The sequence below is a fragment of the Loxodonta africana genome, chromosome 10 (genome assembly GCF_030014295.1).
Source record: "Loxodonta africana isolate mLoxAfr1 chromosome 10, mLoxAfr1.hap2, whole genome shotgun sequence".
Taxonomy (NCBI): Eukaryota; Metazoa; Chordata; class Mammalia; order Proboscidea; family Elephantidae; genus Loxodonta; species Loxodonta africana.
The window spans coordinates 86,026,244-86,043,521 of NC_087351.1; the positions used below are offsets into that span (position 1 = coordinate 86,026,244).

The 17,278-nt window shown below is 48.1% G+C and overlaps 1 protein-coding gene across 5 annotated transcripts in view; it reads right to left on the bottom strand.

Annotated features, from left to right (window-relative positions):
- Positions 1 to 17,278, bottom strand: part of MIDEAS (mitotic deacetylase associated SANT domain protein) — a 72,202-nt gene that overhangs the window by 9,169 nt on the left and 45,755 nt on the right. For all 5 annotated transcript variants that reach the window (XM_010588734.3, XM_064292723.1, XM_010588735.3 and 2 more), the window contains exons 2-9: positions 12,616 to 14,306; positions 11,224 to 11,523; positions 4,433 to 4,778; positions 2,193 to 2,259; positions 1,549 to 1,691; positions 1,325 to 1,428; positions 742 to 817; positions 22 to 110 (exon numbers count right to left, since the gene is read on the bottom strand). In XM_010588734.3, coding sequence (XP_010587036.2) covers positions 22 to 110; positions 742 to 817; positions 1,325 to 1,428; positions 1,549 to 1,691; positions 2,193 to 2,259; positions 4,433 to 4,778; positions 11,224 to 11,523; positions 12,616 to 14,058 — 2,568 coding nt within the window. In that variant the 5' untranslated portion in view covers positions 14,059 to 14,306. The remainder of the gene's footprint in view (positions 1 to 21; positions 111 to 741; positions 818 to 1,324; positions 1,429 to 1,548; positions 1,692 to 2,192; positions 2,260 to 4,432; positions 4,779 to 11,223; positions 11,524 to 12,615; positions 14,307 to 17,278) is intronic.

A 17,278-nucleotide genomic window follows, 5' to 3' on the forward strand; every position in this document is an offset into this window, starting at 1 on the left:
TGAAACAGAGCCCCAGCTCACCAGCTTCTGCACCAGGAAGAAATCCTTCTTATAGATGGCAATGCCCTTGTTGAATAGCTTCCTCTCAGCCATCTTCCACCGGTCGGAGCCTGAGGGGCAAAGAGGGACCCGGGGATGTGAGGTGGGCAGGACAGGAAGTACTCTGGGGGCAATTCTGACCAACAGTCAGAATCTATCCACAGCCTCTGCACGCATCCAGAGCTGGACCCCTGTTCTGCTTCTGCCACTTACTGGCCATGTCGCTTAGCCTCTGAGCCTCACACTCCTCACCTGTGAAAGTGAACTAATAATAGAACCCACCTCACCAGCTGTGGTGAGGACTAAATGAGATAATTAATGTGAAGCCCTTGCCTGGCACAGACCAAATATCCCAGTCAAAGGGGATCAATAACAGTGGCTGCTATGATTGTACAACTTAGTCTAGTCAAGCACAGTGCCCAGGATGGGACACAGTGCTCCAGGGGCCGTCTCAGTTCCAGGCACCTGATGCCAATTTGGATGGGACTCCCTGGGCTCCTTAGGGCTCCCGCCTGCCCACCCCCTTCTTCCTCTCCCTCCAGGGCACAGGAAGCCCTGAGAGCTAACTTGGCTTTGGCCTCAGGTCCCTCACTCTGGCTCTCTGCTTATCCATTCCCATTTCCTTACCCCCTCCCCTCTCAGCCGTGAAAGCAGAGTTCCATTGACACCGATGGCCCCATGCCCACCCCCAGCCAGGCCTACCTGTGTAGTGATAAGTTGCCAGTGCGTGGTTGTGGGGCCGCAGGGGCTTCTTCAGTAGCAGCTTATTCAGCGTTTCCTGCAGGGGAATTGAGGGAAAGGTCAGGGCCCCACCACAGGTCAGGGCCCCACCACGGGTCTCAGTAGTGCGCTGAGCATCTAGACCCTGGGCAAAATTCAGAGGGTCTCTGAGTAGGGTGGGGGCTTACTTTTGACTCCCTTAGCTGCTAAAGGACAAGACGCCTGACAGGATGGGGAGGTAATGAGGGGTGGGACTGCTCCAGACCAGGGCTCTAGGCTGTTTAAGAGGAAGCACCTGGCCCACAAGTCAGACAGCCATGGACAAAGGCAGCCCTTGGAGAGCCCTGTCTAAGGGTGGGGACCCACTGAGCTGGAATTGGAGGTTGGGTGGACAGAAGGATCCTGCAGAGCAAAGTCTGGAGTTTGGAACTAGGGCTTCCTTGGATGGAGCCCCTACAACCTCCCCCTTGGTCATATCCTCCGGCCCCGCCTTAAAACCAGCATGCCAGCAGAATCCATGCCAGCCGCCCTGAGGGTACCCCCTCCACTGGGGGCAACATCTCACCAGGATGTCTCCCCTGGACTCATGCAGATAATGCAGGGCCAGCTCCTGGTTGGTGCCAGCTCCAGGGAAAATGCTGGAACAGGCAGCTGTCAGCAGGTCTTCCACTGGATTCACAGGAGCCATTGGGAGAGAGGAGAGGAAATCACTTCAGGACTGGGCTGGGCCTGGCCCACCATCTGCCAACCAGCTTGCCTTTGCTTGTGTGCCCTCAAGCCCCTCCTCACCTTGCCTCTGCTTCTCCCAGCTGCTCTCTAGGTTCTCCCATGGCTGCCAAACCAAGTCAGCCTTGTGGGGGTCTGCAGCTGCCAAGGCACGGTCCCTCAGGGAGGGGATTTCTGCTTGGAACCGGGAGCCCACGTTGATCCGCCTGCAGGGGTGCAGAGGGCAGGGCTTGAGTCCTTACCTTGTGGGGAGGGGGAACCTGACTTTCTCCTTGGGGAAGGGAAAAGGATGTAGGGGTAGGTGGCAGAGGCAGCAAGCACAGGCAAGGCCTCCACATGGAAGTAAGGGAATCTGGCTTCTGGGGGACTGTGAAGACAACCTGGCTTGTGGTACCTGGTACCAGCAGAAAAGCAAGGTACAGAGGCTGGAAAGGGGAGAAAGGGCTCCAGAGCTACAGACTGGGAAAGGGTGTCTTGGACTATTCTTTCTAACTCTCCTCAGAGTCAAATTCAAGCGGGTCCCTCCTTTTCCCTACAACTTCTACAGAGAAGCAGGGCAGGGACAGTAAAGCCCAGGGCAGACTGCAGAAGCCCAGCTCAGTCACCAGTGGGCCCCACAGAACCCTCCTCTTGCTCTCGGGGCCCGTCTGCATGCACCAGGCCCCACTGGGCCACCCTCACGCCACGGCCAGGAGGGCTGCACTTACGGCTCGATGCTGACTGGGGTGGCCTCTCCCATCACAGAGAGGACGGGCGGGGTGACTTCAGCACTGTCTATGGGACAAAGAGCAGGTTTATAAATGACACACTCCTCTTTCAGCCAAGTACTCCCCGACCCTAAATTGCTGATGTATCTGCAGGACAGTCACAGTGGTAACTCACAGGGGTTCACACTTAGAAATCAGGCACTCTGAGTCCTGCTCTGCAGCCCGCTCAGTATGACAAGGCAGGCACTTTGTTAAATATTTCGGTGCCTCAGTTTTCTCACCTGCAAAAAGGGACTATTAACATTTATCTCCTAGGTTTATTTGTGAGGATTGAATGAAATAATGCACAGAACCTGGCACTCAATAAATATTAGCTATTATTGTTACTAATACTACTATTAACAGTAGTTATTATTAATACTATTAGTACTACTACTAAGGAGCCCTGGTTGCTCAGTGGTTAAAGTGATCAGTTGCTAGCCGAAAGGTCGGTGGTTCAAAACCGCCAGCAGCTCCGTGGGAGAAAGATGTGGCAGCCTGCTTCTGCAAAGATTTGCAGCCTTGGAAATCCCAAGGGGTTGCTATGAGTCGACCTGACAGCAGCGGGTTTAGTACTACTACTAAGGCCCTGTCCCTGCCCACAGCAGCTTCCGAGCTACAGGACAGGCTCCAACATAAAACGATGGCTATTGTAGAAAGAGCCTTAAACTTTGGGCACACTAGGAGGTGGTGAAGGGGATCACATTTCATAAATAGCTCCTCACTTCCTTTGTGGATTCTCTGCCTCTGTTTCTCCTGAACTAATTTTAAAGCTCCACATGATCAAGATACTCCCTTGCTCCAAAATAAAAATGTTTTCTGACTCCCCTCTGCAACATGGGATAAAACCTGAAATCTCCAGTTCTCCCTTCCATCTCTCTCCCACCACCCCTTGCCTGGACTCTGCTTACCTCATAGCTCCTCATGCTCTCTGCAGGCCCACTTCCATGCCTTTGCATTTCCTTGGCCTAGCCTGCCTTCCCCGTCTCCGCCCACCGGAGTTCAAGCTCAGCTCTAGCCCCACCTCCTCTGGAATCCCTTCCTCACCATCCCAGGAAAGCAGCCTCTGCAGGCCTCAGCCTCAGTTCTGCTGGCTTGCTAGCTGCCAATCACGCACTGCCTGGATCTTCTGGTTTTCTGTCTCCCAGATTTTCATGCTGACTCCTAATGACCCTGTACTCCTTTAGGCCAGACCACAGGGTCACAAACATTCACGAAGCCCTCACAGGACCTAGTTCAAAGCTTTATACACATGTCCTTGATCAATACTCATGGACAGACTGTCCTCTTCTTTGCTACCAGTCTGGTCTCTACAGTGACTTCTTCCTGCACAATCTAAGCTGCAAGAGAAGCTTCTAGTGGAAGTGGGAGGACCAGGAGAGCCAGAGGCCTGCCAGCCCAGGGCGAATCATTTTTTGCCCACACACACCAGGGGGCGCAAGAGAGCTATGCCCTGGGTGAGGTCAGGGTCATAGGTTAATCAGGTGATGGAATTGCCTCACCCATGTGCTACTTTTGATAGTGTTTACTCAAGCTTAATCCTCTCTACCACCCTAAGAGATGGGATTATCCCATTTTTCTGAGGAAATGGGCCCCTTTGTGGAGTGTGCAACATTTCTCAGCAGCACATCACCCAGGCCAGCTTAATCTCTCCAAAATGTCTGTTCTTGGCCAAAATGACTACTCAAGAAATCCAGAAGACCGGATCTGTCATATAATTTTAAAAACAAACGTGACTTGCCAGGCATTACGCTCAGTGCTTTATGTGTGTTAATGTATCTGATCCTCACCACAACTCTATGAGGTAGGCATTAAGCTGAACGGTAATAAAGTGGTACTTGCAGATCCAAGAACAGTTGGATACCGGCAATTTCCTATGGTTCAGCCAAATACTAATATCCCACTCTAATAATGAAAAAACTAAGGCCCAGAAGGGTTTAAATGACTTGCACAAGGGGATGTAATAGTAACACCAGTGGAACTGGTATTTGAACCCAAGCAGTTGGCCTGACCTACCCTGTATGCTTGAACCAGGACAGCCCCCTTCTCCCTCCTAGAGAGAGCAGAGCCCCTTCTCCAGAACACAGCATTCCAGCCCAATCCCCAGCAGCCCCATCAACTGGGTCCCCTCCCTGACCACATTCCACTTTCCCCACATTCCCAACCCTCAAGGCCACCACGTGGGGGTGGGGGTCACTCACTGGACCGGAGCAGGGTACGATGGGCACTCTTTGGTGTGATGGGGGGAGGGGCTGGGATGCTGTTGGTTGAAATGATGGCATTGAAGTAGAGGCCGGAGCCTTCCCGCACGGGGCTGAGGATGGGGGGTGGTGTGTAGGGGGGCAGCTCAAAGCTCCGCTCAGAGGGGTGGTCAGCTAGGCGGACAGGGGAGCGCAGGTGGCTCTGGTAGGGGGTGATGTTGGAGTAGACAGGTGGGGCGATGAAAGTTCCTGCCTTGGTGGGGATTATCAGGGGCTCAGGTCGTGGCCGCTGCTTTGGTTTCCGTACAGAAGGCTCCCCCTCCCCCTTGACATTCATGTCTTCAGCCTGGAGAAGAAAACAGAAAAGATGGCTCAGCCTCCTATGTCCTAGAAAAACTGAAGTCTTGACCACTACTTGCTGGTTTCACCTTTGGAACTTGGTCTGCCCGCCACACCCACCAAACCATGCCGGAATAAGGAAGCATGTGCAAACACTCTTAGCGTCTCCTCTAGCGCAGGGGAAGGTGCCCTGGTGGCACAGCAGTTAAAGCTCTTGGCTGCTAACAGAATGGCAGTCTGCTTCCTTAAAGATTACAGCCTTGGAAACCCTATGGGGCAGTTCTACTCTGTCCTATAGGGTCACTACGGGTCGGAATCAACTCAACGGCAATGGGTTTGTTTTTTTCTTTAGGGCAGGGGTTGGCAAACTTTTTCTGTAAAGGGACAGTAAATATTTAGGCTTTGCCAGCCACATGTGGTCTCTGTTGCATGCTCTTTTAAAAGAAAACATAAAATCTTTTAAAAATGTAAAAACCATTCTTAGAGCTGTAGATCTGGCCCACAGGCCATAGTTCCCAATGGCTGCAGGAAGGTACGCTCTAGGGGCAGAAGAGTGCAGTAGTTAAGGGCCCAGGCTCTGAAGCCGGACTGCTTAGGTTGAGATCCACCTGCTTTTTCACCACTTTAATTACTTAACCTCTCTGTGCGTTATCATTTTTAACATGGGAACAATAAGTGCCTACCTAACGGGATGGTCCCTGGGTGGCACAAATGGTATGTGCTTGACTGCCAATTGAAGTGTTAGTGGTTTGAACCTACCCAGAGAGGCCACAGAAGAAGGGCCTGGCAATCTGCTTCTGTAAAGATCACAGCCAAGAAAACCCTATGGGGCTCAGTTCTACTCTGTGACACACACGGTTGCCAAGAGTGGGAATCAACTCGACAGCAACAGGTTTGGTTTTTTTGTTTTTGTTTACCTGATGGAATAGTTGTGAGGACTAAACGGAAATCACTAGGAACAGAACCTGGTGCATAGTAATTATGCAATAAATGCTGGCTGTTATCACTACTTGAACTCCAGGCTCTGCAAGAGATGGAGGCTCCTCCTATGTGCTAAGACCTGAGCTGGGCATAGGACAACAAAATGAACAGATAGTTTCCGTCCTCGTAGAACATTCATTCTCATGGTATTAGTCCTACTCTCAGAGGTTAGGCCACTCATACCGTCAAAGGTTAGCCCTCCTGACTTACACTTCTCCTGTTGGTGTGCTTCTCAGGCCTCCATACAGAATAGAAGGCCGGTACGTAAGGCATAGAAGATTTTCATTACTCTCAAAAGGGCAGGGAATAGAGCCCTGCAAGGTGAGCAGCATCCAGGTCTTCTCTCTGGGTGCACATTCTGCCAAGCAGGTGAGGCTGGCCACATTGACTGAGTAGGCCTAGGAATAACCGGCTCTTTCTTCCCTCTCCAGGGTCCAACTCCAAGACCTTCCAGAGGAGAACCTCAACTCCCCATGAGGCCTTTGCCATGTCCTCTACCCATTTGTGTGCTCTCTTCCCTTCTACAGACTAGAAAGAAATGAAATTGTTCATTCTCAGCCCTTAGGGGGACAATATGATTACACAGAAAAAATGCAACGGATCCAAAGGCTCCCTACCTTGTTAGACAGGAAATCCAGGATAAACTCAGCTAGCTGTAATGATTGATGTTTTTATAATAAGGGAAATGGATATAAACTATTTTGAATATTTGGTGATATTAAGAAATTATCGTTAATTTTCTGGGTGTGAAGACCCTCAGCAAGATGGGTTGACACAGTGGCTGCAACAACGGGTTCAAGCATAACAATAATCGTGAGGATGGCACAGGACCAGGCCGTGTTTCATTCTGTTGTACATAGGGTCGCTTTGCTATGAGTTGGAACTGACTTGACGATACCTAACAACAACAATAACAATGGTATTGCAGTTATAATTTTAAAAAGAGCCCTTATGCGTGTAATTCAGATATAAACTGAAGTCTTTATGTATTTATAGATGAAATGATATGATGTGAAAGTAAAGATGAAACAAGACAGTGACTAGTTTGATAACTGTTGACACTATTTTTGTAACTGTTGGCTGTATTTTGATAACCGTTGTAGCTGTATTTTTATAACTGTTGGCTGTATTTTGATAACTGTTGATAGGTAAATATTGGAGGGCTCACTTACTATCCTCTCTACTTTAATGCATGATTGAAAAAGTCTATCACACAAAGACAAATAAATAACAACAGAGAGAAAAACAAAAAACCTCCCTAAGAAGCCTAGTGTAGTGAAAGCATTCATAGGCTGGGATTCAGGAGGTCCAAATACCAGGGGTGACTCTGCCATTACTAGTCTGTATGACCTTAGGTAGTTCTCTTGCCTTCTCTGGACCTGTTACTTCATCTACGAAATACAGGCATTCAGCCATATAGTTGCTAAGACCCCTTCTTGCCCACTCTGGAAACAAGCTGCCCAAGCCATCAGCCACCAGCCTCTAGGACAAACCTCTCTGGTTTCTCCAACCAGAGAACAAGACCTCAGAAAGCAGAAATTGTGCTGCTCACAATAAATCTTGGAGCCCCCTTCCTGTTAAGGAGAAGAGATATGTAGGCCAAATTTCCAGCTGATAATAACTAGAAAGCCAGACTAAATAAAAAAAAAACACATTTCTGAAGGTATCAGAGAGCAGATAAGTTGACAAAGAATTAAAAAGCCAAGATCCAGGAAAAGAAGGAAATTCAAAGTGGTGAGCCTGGCATTTAGGCCATGTTTTCCCTACAGGCAGATTCCAATATTAGAAGAGGCAATTGAGAGGCTGAAAAACTGAGCAGAGATTTTTAACAAGTTCAAGGAGTTAGTAGAATAAAAACTGGAGCTAAGGGCTTGCCAAGGAAGGCTTGCTAGGCTTTGGATTGGGACTACAAAGAACCAAAAACCAAACCTGCTGCCATCAAGTCAATTCTGACTCATTGCTACCCTATAGGACAGAGTAGAACTGTCCCATAAAGATTTCAAGCCTGAAATCTTTACTGAAACAGATTGCTACACCTTTCTCCCATGGAGCAGTTGGTGGGTTCGAACCACCAACCTTTTGGTTGGCAGACAATCACTTTAACCACCAAGCCACCAGGGCTCCTTCAAAGGGCTATACCCTTGGATTAAGGTGAATCAGAAATAGCCTATGCCTTACATGGAGTGAAGCCCAGCTTCAAATCACCTTAATCTGATTAAACTGAAATGATTCAGACTGCCAGTGCCCTTTGCTACCTCTTAGAAACAAAGGTAAATCCTCTCTGGAAGTGGAGAACATTATCCAGGGTCTTTAATTACAACAATTTTTTTTCATATATAACGTTTGGTATTCAATAAAAAAATAACCAGGTACACAAGAAGGTATGAAGTGATTTAAAAACAAGAGACATAACAGGTAACAGAAATAGACTCACAGGAGATGCCATTAATGGAATTATCAGACATAAACTTTAAGAAAATTATGCTTAAAATTTTCATTGAAATAGAAGGCAAGGTTGAGAGTTTCGTTAAAGAACCAAACCAACCAACCAACCAACCCACTGCTGTTGAGTTGATTCCAACTCATAGTGACCCTATAGGACAGAGTAGAACTGCCCCATAGAGTTTCCAAGGGGCTCCTGGTGGATCTGAACTGCCGACCTTTGGTTAGCAGCCGTAGCTCTTAACCACTACACCACCAGGGTTTCCATCAAAGAACTAGAAACTCTAAATATGAACCACGTGTAAACTCTGTAATTGAAAAATATAAATAAAGAACTCAACGAACAGATTCAACAGCAGATCCAGACACAGCTAGACACAGAATTAGTGAACTAAAAGATCAGACTGGAAATAAAAAGAATAGAGAATCACATGACAGACATAAAATAGGGGATATGGTGAAAAATTCTAACAAATGCGTAACTGCAGTCCCAGAAGGAGAGAAGAGAGAAAATGGAGCAGAAGAAGTATTCAAGAGGCACTACAAATTCCAAATAGGATAATACAAAGAAAACCATACTTAAGTATAACATAGTAAAACTGCTGGAAACCAAAGACTAAGAAAAAAAAAATCTTAAAAGTAGCAAGATAAAAAGAGGCTTGATATTCAAAGAACAGTGATAATGGTTCACAGTGATTTCTCAACACTGTAAAAACAATGGATGCCTGAAGGTAGTGGAATGATATAAACTGCTAAAATAACCGCCAACCTAGAATTCTCTACCCAGCAAAATCATCCTTCAAATATGATGATGAAATAAAAACATTTTCAGACAAAGACTGATAATATTCATCACTAGCTGACTCACACTAAAGGAAATACTAAAGGATGTCCTTCAAGGAGCGTACAAACGATCCAGGATAGAAGCTTAAAGACAGAAAGAAAAAAAGCAACAAAAAGTATATTAAAATGAATATCAACTGAACAAAACAGCATTATAATGTCTTGTGGATGTTAAAATAGATAACAAAAAAAACCCCAAACCCATTGCCGTGGAGTCGATTTCGACTCATAGTGACCCTATAGGACAGAGTAGAACTGCCCCATAGAGTTTCCAAGGAGCGCCTGGCGGATTCAAACTGCCGACCTTTTGGTTAGCAGCCATAACATTTTAACCACTACACCACCAGGGTCTCCACGTTAAAATATATAGAGAATGACAAAGCATGTCAATAATTCTCTAAGCGGGGTGGGGGGTGGGAGGGGGTAGGTGGGAAAAGGAGTTAAAGTGTTTTAAGAAACTTACATTCTCTAAGAAGAGATAAAATTATTAGATTTCAATATGCCAAAGATGCATGTTTTGATCTTTAGCAGCTTTTTTCAACCAATTAAGCTGTAATGTCACGAGGCATTCATTGTACACAATGAATTAACATGTCTTTTATACAACTACAATGGTACTAGCTATGTACCATCCTTTGGAAAATTGAGAAAACAGTCATTCAAATCACTTTCTGTAGGGCTTCGTTCTCTCACAGAAAGCAGGGTAAGAAAGGCTGGTAAGGTAATCACAAAAAGTGTTACAAATGAGTGAAAAACTAACAAGTTATTAAAAGGAGGAAACAGAATAACAAACCCAATCAATCCAAAAGAAACAAAAATGAATACAGTAAAGGAAGAATAGGATAACAGTAGATTGCAGATTAAACCCAAGTATATCAGTAACTAGGGGCCCTGATGGTACAGTGGTTAAGTGCTTGACTGTTAACCGAAAGGTCGATTGTTTGAATCCACCAGCCATTCCACAGGGGAAAGATGTGGCAGTCTGCTTCTGTAAAGATTTACAGCCTTGGAAGCCCTATGGGGCAGTTCTACTCTGTCCTACAGGGTTACTGGGAGTCGGAATTGACTTGACAGCAATGGGTTTTGGTATATCAGTAATTAAGGAACCCTGGTGGCACAGTGGTTATAAGTTTAGCAGCTAACCAAAAGGTTGGCAGTTCAAATCCAACAGCCGCTCCTTGGAAATGTTATAGAGCAGTTCTACTCTGTCCTATAGAGACTGAGTCAGAATCGATTTGATGGCAACAGGTTTGGTTTGATTTTGATTGGTGGCACAGTGGGTAAGTGCTCAGCTGCTAACCGAAAGGTTGGCAGTTTGAACCCACCAGGGGTTCCTCAGGAGAAAGATGTGGCAGTCTGCTTCCATAAAGATTTACAGCCTTGGAAACCCTATGGGGCAGTTCTCCTCTGTCCTGTAGGGTGGCTATGAGTCAGAATTGACAGCAATGGATATATCAGTAATTACATTCAATGCAAACAGTATCAATGCTCTAATTAAAAGACAAAGACTGTTAGACTGGATAATAACAAACCTCAGCTATATGGCACTTGAAAATTACACCTTTAAATAGAAGATACAGATAGGATGAAATAAAAGGATGGAAAAAGATACACTGCAAACACCACCTATAAGAATGCTGGTGTAGCTAAATTAATCAGACAAAGTAGACTTTAAAAGGTGAAAAAGATTACCAGAGGTAGAAAGAAACATTTCATAATGATAAAGTGTCTAATCCAATTCTAAATGAGTATGCACCTAATAACGTTGTCTCAAAATACATACAACAAACAATGTAGAACTAGGAGAAACAGACAAAACCTCAATCTTAGTGGGAGATTTCAGCATACATCTCTCAATATTGTCAGAACAAACATCCATCTCTACATCCCAGTGCCTAGCGCAGAGCCTGACCTATGTTAGGGGCCCAATCAAAATTTGCTGACCTGAAATGAAAGAGAGCCACACGTCCTAGATTTCTCCAAACAGTGCCAATTTCAAGTATAAAACTGTTTAGTTGTTCCCATGAATACATTTGTCCTTAAGTTTGGTTTGAAAACATAAACAAGTATCCCCACAGGTTCCTTGAAGCCCTCCTACACTGCCAGATTCTCCTAGGATCCTGGGGATCCTCAGCCCCCAGAAGCACACAGGTACTGGAGGTAGCTGGATGGGGAGCTTCTCCTACCTGAGCTGGGGCATCAGTCCCAGGGATACGAGTGGAACGCCTGCGGGTGACAATGACTGATGGCTTGTGTTCAGTGGGGTTCTGTTCAGGACCCTTCCCATCCTCCTCAACACCTCCAGCCTGAGCCATCTCAGTTGGGTCCACAGTCCGCACAGGCACAGACACGGGGATGATGAGGGGTACCATCCCACTGTCATCTCGTACTCGCTTGGCTGCTAAGGAAGGCTCAGAAAACTCCACCCCGCACTTGGTGTTTGAGGCCAACACACTTTTCCTCTTCTCCTCAGAGCCACTGGCTTCCTGGAGAAGAGCAGAGAGAATGGAGGTGAGGTTTACAAGGTTAAGTTCTGATTTGCTGGTGCAGGACTGCCACCCCCATCTAATCCATGGACTCAGATACCCACCATGGCTCCCAATGGTCTTGGACGCCACATTCTCAAACGCTCTCTATAATCTCCCCTCTGCCAAGTCCTCCCACCCTGGCCAGATGGCCACCTCAGTCCACAAGTGGCTCTCAAATGTACTTTGTTTAGCCTGCATAGTGGCTAGCACACAAAATAGTATTCAAAATACCCCTCTGCTGCAGAAAGTAAACAAGGAACCTGTTGCAAGGTGAAGGGCTGTCTTTGTAGCTACTATCAGCACAGACAACTGGCTAGAATGAAATCTGGCTGCCCCTAAGAACAGGGCAAATTCTGCAGCCTGCTACATATCAGCTTGGCCCTATAGGCATTAGGGTTGAGATGGCTGGTGAAGGAAGAAACAAACACTGGCTTTGGAGTCAGATCCACTAGGCTTCTATCCCAGCCATGTCATCTTGGGAAGTCCCACTTGGGCCTGTTACTTTAGCTATAAAATGGGGATAAATGCCAGCACTCTCAAGGGTTTGATGATGATTAATTAGGATCAAATATTTTTTTTAAATCCTCCCCATTGTTTTCTGTTTTAAAATAATCGACTTCATTATAGTATACTTTAAATATAATAAAATGCATCTATGGTTTTTTTAATTACTTTTATGTAATCACCTGTGTTACTACCACCTCATTCTTGTCTTTCAGCATACTGGGTCCAGAAATAGTCTCCCCTCCTCCTACTCCCATTCCTTCAAGACCCGTATGAAGAGGCCAGCCCATGATGGTATTTAGCACTTTCTGGCCCGCAGACCCTTTGTGTGTATAAACCTCAGCTTCCCTTCAGGTACACACACTCTAAGGTAGGGCTCCTTTTCAGGAAGAGTTCAGAAGTCCCTGAAATGTATGGGGGCTCATTTTCTTCACTGAATTGAAAAAACTTATCCTGTAGGTCTAGGATCACTTCCCCTCTTCCTGCCCCCCACACTGTCTACCCTATTCCCTGCCAGGCCCAGCCTCCACCCCTTGCCACTCTCACCTTTGCATTCTGCATCGAGGCCAGCTCCACCGCCTTCTGGGCCAGGGTCAACAAGTTGGCCTCCTGGGACACCCGGCGTCTCCTTCGCGTGCTCTGGATCACCCCACCCCGTGGCACCTGCCCACAGTCCCCCGGGCCCATTGCCCGCATGCCCTCCTCGGTACCCATGGCGGGAGCCTCCCGTTCCCGTCCATTGGGTGCCAGTCTCTCCCCATCGGGCAGCAGCTGGGACTCTCTCAGCTCCAGTGGGAACCCCAAGGCTTCAGGATGGGGCTGCCCCAAGGGGCCGGGTGGCATCTGTTGTGGGGGCCAGTGATGTAGGAACAGGTTGCTGGTGGGCTCCTGCCCAGGCTGGGTGCCAGCCCCATCCAGAGAGGTGGGAGGCAGGACCCCCTCCTTAGAGAGGCGGCGGGAACGGCGGGGGAAGGCAATCTGGGCCTGAGGTAGCACAGACTGTGTGGCTGACTCCTGCAGGAGGGCCTTGCGCAGTTCTGGGTTCAAATCGGGGTTAGGGGGGAAGGGGTAGGAGGCCATGCTATGGTGAGCCAGGTGGGACTGCCCTAGGGGCCCGGCCGGCTGCAGGCCAAAGTCCTGCGGCGCCTGCGGGGGCGGCTGCTGCATGGGGTAGAAGTTTTCAAAGAGCTGCATCTGGGGCAGGGCTGCCTGCTGCTGCTTCTGCGGGGGGTAGGCTGCAACGGGATTGTGGGGTGGTGGGCCCTGCCGGAAGACCTGCCGGTTCACCTGGTGGCCAAACGCTAGCTGGAAGGGTTGCAGGGGCAGTGTCTGGTTTGGGGGCTTCTTGGCTGCATGGAAGGAGTTGAGGGGGGCCTGTGGCCGCCCTACCTCCAGCTGCACCTTCTGTGGCATCACTGGCCGCGCTGCATTGCCATAGCGGTCCAGCTGTGGGCCTCCCCCTTTCTCGCGCTTCAATGCCTCAGAGTGGCTATAGTAGGTGGAGACCCCCACACCAGGATGAGGGCTCCCCTTGGGTCCACTGTAGAGAGGCAGGCTGTGGCAGTTCCACGTGGAGGGGGGTGGAGGCTGGCCGGGCTGCTGTTGCCAGCTGCTGTCACTGACACTCCCACCCCCTCCACGATCTGGGCCCCGCCCTGGGGCCATCACAGAATTGAGCCACTTGACTGAGCCCACCTGCTGCGACAACATGGCTGCTGTGGTGCGCTCAGGCCCATACACCACAGAGTTCAGCAGGGCCAGGTTGTTGGGAGGGGGAAGTTCCACAGGCTGAGAGGTCGGGATGCCTCCAGATGGACCCTCGTGCCCAAAGTACGGCTCCTCCTTCACTCTGGTGGACTGTGGAGGGGCCGGGGGCTGCTGTGGGGCCTGCAGGGGTGGGGGCTGCTCCTTGGGAGCTGACTCCTGGTCCCCGAAGAAGAGGCAACGCTTCCGCTTGTTCTGAGCCTTGGGCTGGGCCTGAAGGTTCATGGTGTGGCCAGCTGGGCCCTGGCAGTGAGAACTGCTTCACCAGTTGCCCATCCCCTGGGGAAAGGTCCTACTGGAAGCCTGGTCCTAGTCCAGGAGCCAGTGAGGCCACAGCAGAGGCAGAGGAAGTTGCTGGATGATGCCGTCAGGCACAAGGAGGATCTGCTGGCTCTTCCTTCCTCTTTGCAGTGAGGCTCTGGGGCTTGTCTACTCTTCCCAGCTCATGATGCTCCTCCACGGGGTCTTGGAGCCTGCAGAGAGAAAAGCAGTAATAGTGTCAGTCACAGCCTCCTACGGTGCCCTGGATGTCAGCACGGGCTGACGAAGGGGCCTCCAAGGCCCTATGGTTCCACCACCTTGTGTCCCAGAGATGACCCAAGGTCACAGAGCAGCACTGGTGAGGCAGGAGCCAGGCCCCTTGGGGGACTGCCAGATGGCAAGCAGGATCTCCTGAGGTGCTCTTTGACCCTCCTCTTCTCCCACCACCTGGTTAGGCTCCAGGACTGCTGCATTTGGTTGTCATGTGTGCACAAAGGCACCCGCCAAGGGACAAGTGGGACTGAGATGCAGCCTGAGCCCCGTCAGCCAAGCTAGGAGAAAGGGCAACAAAGCCATGGGATCCCTTCTCTTAACCTTCATCCCAGTCCACTGAGCAGCCATGCCTGGTTCTCCTTTGCCATCTGTCCATGCGGTAACCACCCCCCTCCCCACACCCACTGGACCCAGAATGATCTTTGTCCAGTCACCTCTCCTTTGACGTTCCACGTATACCTCAGACACAGGAAGTGGAGAGAACAGGGGTCATTCCCAACATGGCCACCCTCCTGCATACCCCAGAGCAGGGAGCCCCACCAGGCCCTTGCAAAGTCCAGCCCGAGGCTAAACGGAACAGTCCTGAGGATCGTAGGTAATGCCCTGGGAAGACGTGTGCAGTCCCAGTCCCACCCCTGGGAAGGGCTGCTGGGTGGGGCTGTGGCTGCCAGAGCCTTTCCCAAACTTGCACAGAACCTGTTCTGCAGCCCTGGCTGGAGGCAGGATCCAGCCCCTTACCAGGTCAGCGCCCTCCCTGCAGCTCACCCCCCACCCCAAAGCCAAAGAGATCCTGGCCTCTTGAGCAAAGGAGTGTTGTGGTTGCTAGGTGTCATTGAGTGAGTTCCAACTCAAAGCAATCCTATGTACAAGAGAACGAAACATTGCCCAGTCCTGTACCGTTCTCACAATCGTTGCTATGTTTAAGCCCACTGTTGCAGCCACTGTGTCAATTCATCTCGTTGAGGGCCTCCCTCTTTTTCGCTGACCCTCTACTCTACCAAGCATGATGTCCTTCTCCAAGGACTGGACCCTCCTGATAACATGTGCAAAGTACATTAAATGAAGTCTCACCACCCTCTCTTCTAAGGAGAACTCTGGCTGTACTTATTCCAAGACAGATTTGTTCGTTCTTCTGGCAGTTCATAGTATCTTCAATATTACTCGCCAACACCACAATTCAAAGGCATCAACTCTTATTCAGTCTTCCTTATTCATTGTCTAGCTTTCACATGCATATGAGGCTACTGAAAATACCATGGCTTGGGTAAGGCGCCCCTTAGTCTTCAAAAACGACATCTTTGCTTTTTAACACTTTAAAGAGGAATTTTTGCAGCAGATTTGCCTAGACATTTGATTTCTTGACTGCTGCTCCCATGGGCGTTGATTGTGAATCCAAGTAAAATGAAATCCCTAACAACTTCAGTCTTTTCTCCGTTTATCATGATGTTTTTTCTTGGTCCTGTTGTGAGGATTTTTGTTTTCTTTATGTTGAGGTGTAGTCCATACTGAAGGCTGTGGTCTTTGATCTTCATTAGTAAGTGCTTCAAGTCCTCTTCACTTTCAGCAAGCAAGATTGTATCATCTGCATATCACAGGCTGTTAATGAGTCTTCCTCCAATCCTAAAGTCATGTTCTTCTTCATACAGTCCAGCTTTTCAGATTATTTGCTCAGCACACAGATTGAATAAGTATGGTGAAAGGATACAACCTTCATGCACACCTTTCTTGATTTTAAACCTTGCAGTACCCGCTTGTTCTGTTCAAACGACTGCCTTTTGGTCCATGTACAGGTTCCACATGAACACAAGCGTTCAGGGATTCCCACCTTTCAAAATGTTATCCATAATTTGTTATGATCCACACAGTCCAATGCCTTTGCGTAGTCAATAAAACATAGGTAAACATCCTTCTGGTATTCTCTGCTTTCAGCCAAGATCCATCTGACATCAGCAATGATATCCCTCATTCCACATCCTCTTCTAAATCCAGCTGGGATTTTTGGCAGTTCTCTGTCGATGTACTGCTACAACCATTTTTGAAATCTCTTCAGCATAATTTTACCCGCATGTGATATTAATGGTATTATTCGATAATTTCCATATTCTGTTGGATCATCTTTCTTTGAACAGGCACAAATATGGATATCCTCCAGTTGGTTGGCCAGGTAGCTGTCTTCCAAATTTCTTGACATAGATGAGTGAGTGCTTCCAGCATTGCATCTGTTTGTTGAAACATCTCAGTTGACATTCCATCAATTCCTGGAGCCTTGTTTTTCGCCAGTGTGCATCTTGGACTTCTTCCATACGCTACCTCCTGAAATGGTTGAACATCAGCCAATTCTTTTTGGTACAGTAACTCTGTATATTCCTTTCATCTTCTTTTGATGCTTCCTGTGTCATTCAATATTTTGCCCATAGAATCCTTCAATATTGCAACTTGAGGCTTGAATTTTTTCTTCAGTTCTTTCAGCTTGAGAAATGCCGAGAGTGTTTTTCCCTTCTGGTTTTCTAACTCCAGGTCTTTTGCACATTTCATTATAATACTTTACTTTGTCTTCTCAAGCCACCCTTTGAAATCTTCTGTTCAGCTCTTTTATTTCATCATTTCTTCCATTCGCTTTAGCTACTCTATGTTCAGGAACAAGTTTCAGAGTCTTTTTTGACATCCATTTTGGTCTTTTCTTTCTTTTCAGTCTTTTTAATGACCTTTTGCTTTCTTCATGTATGATATCCTTGATGTCCACCTCGGGTCTTTGGTCATTAGTGTTCAATGCATCAAATCTATTCTTGAAATGGTCTCTAAATTCAGGTGGGATATACTCAAGGAATAGTATAGCTAAGATACTGGGGGGTGCATACTACAAGGACTTAGGCCTGGAAGGTTTCTCCAAGGTGGTGCAGTGGTTAAGAGC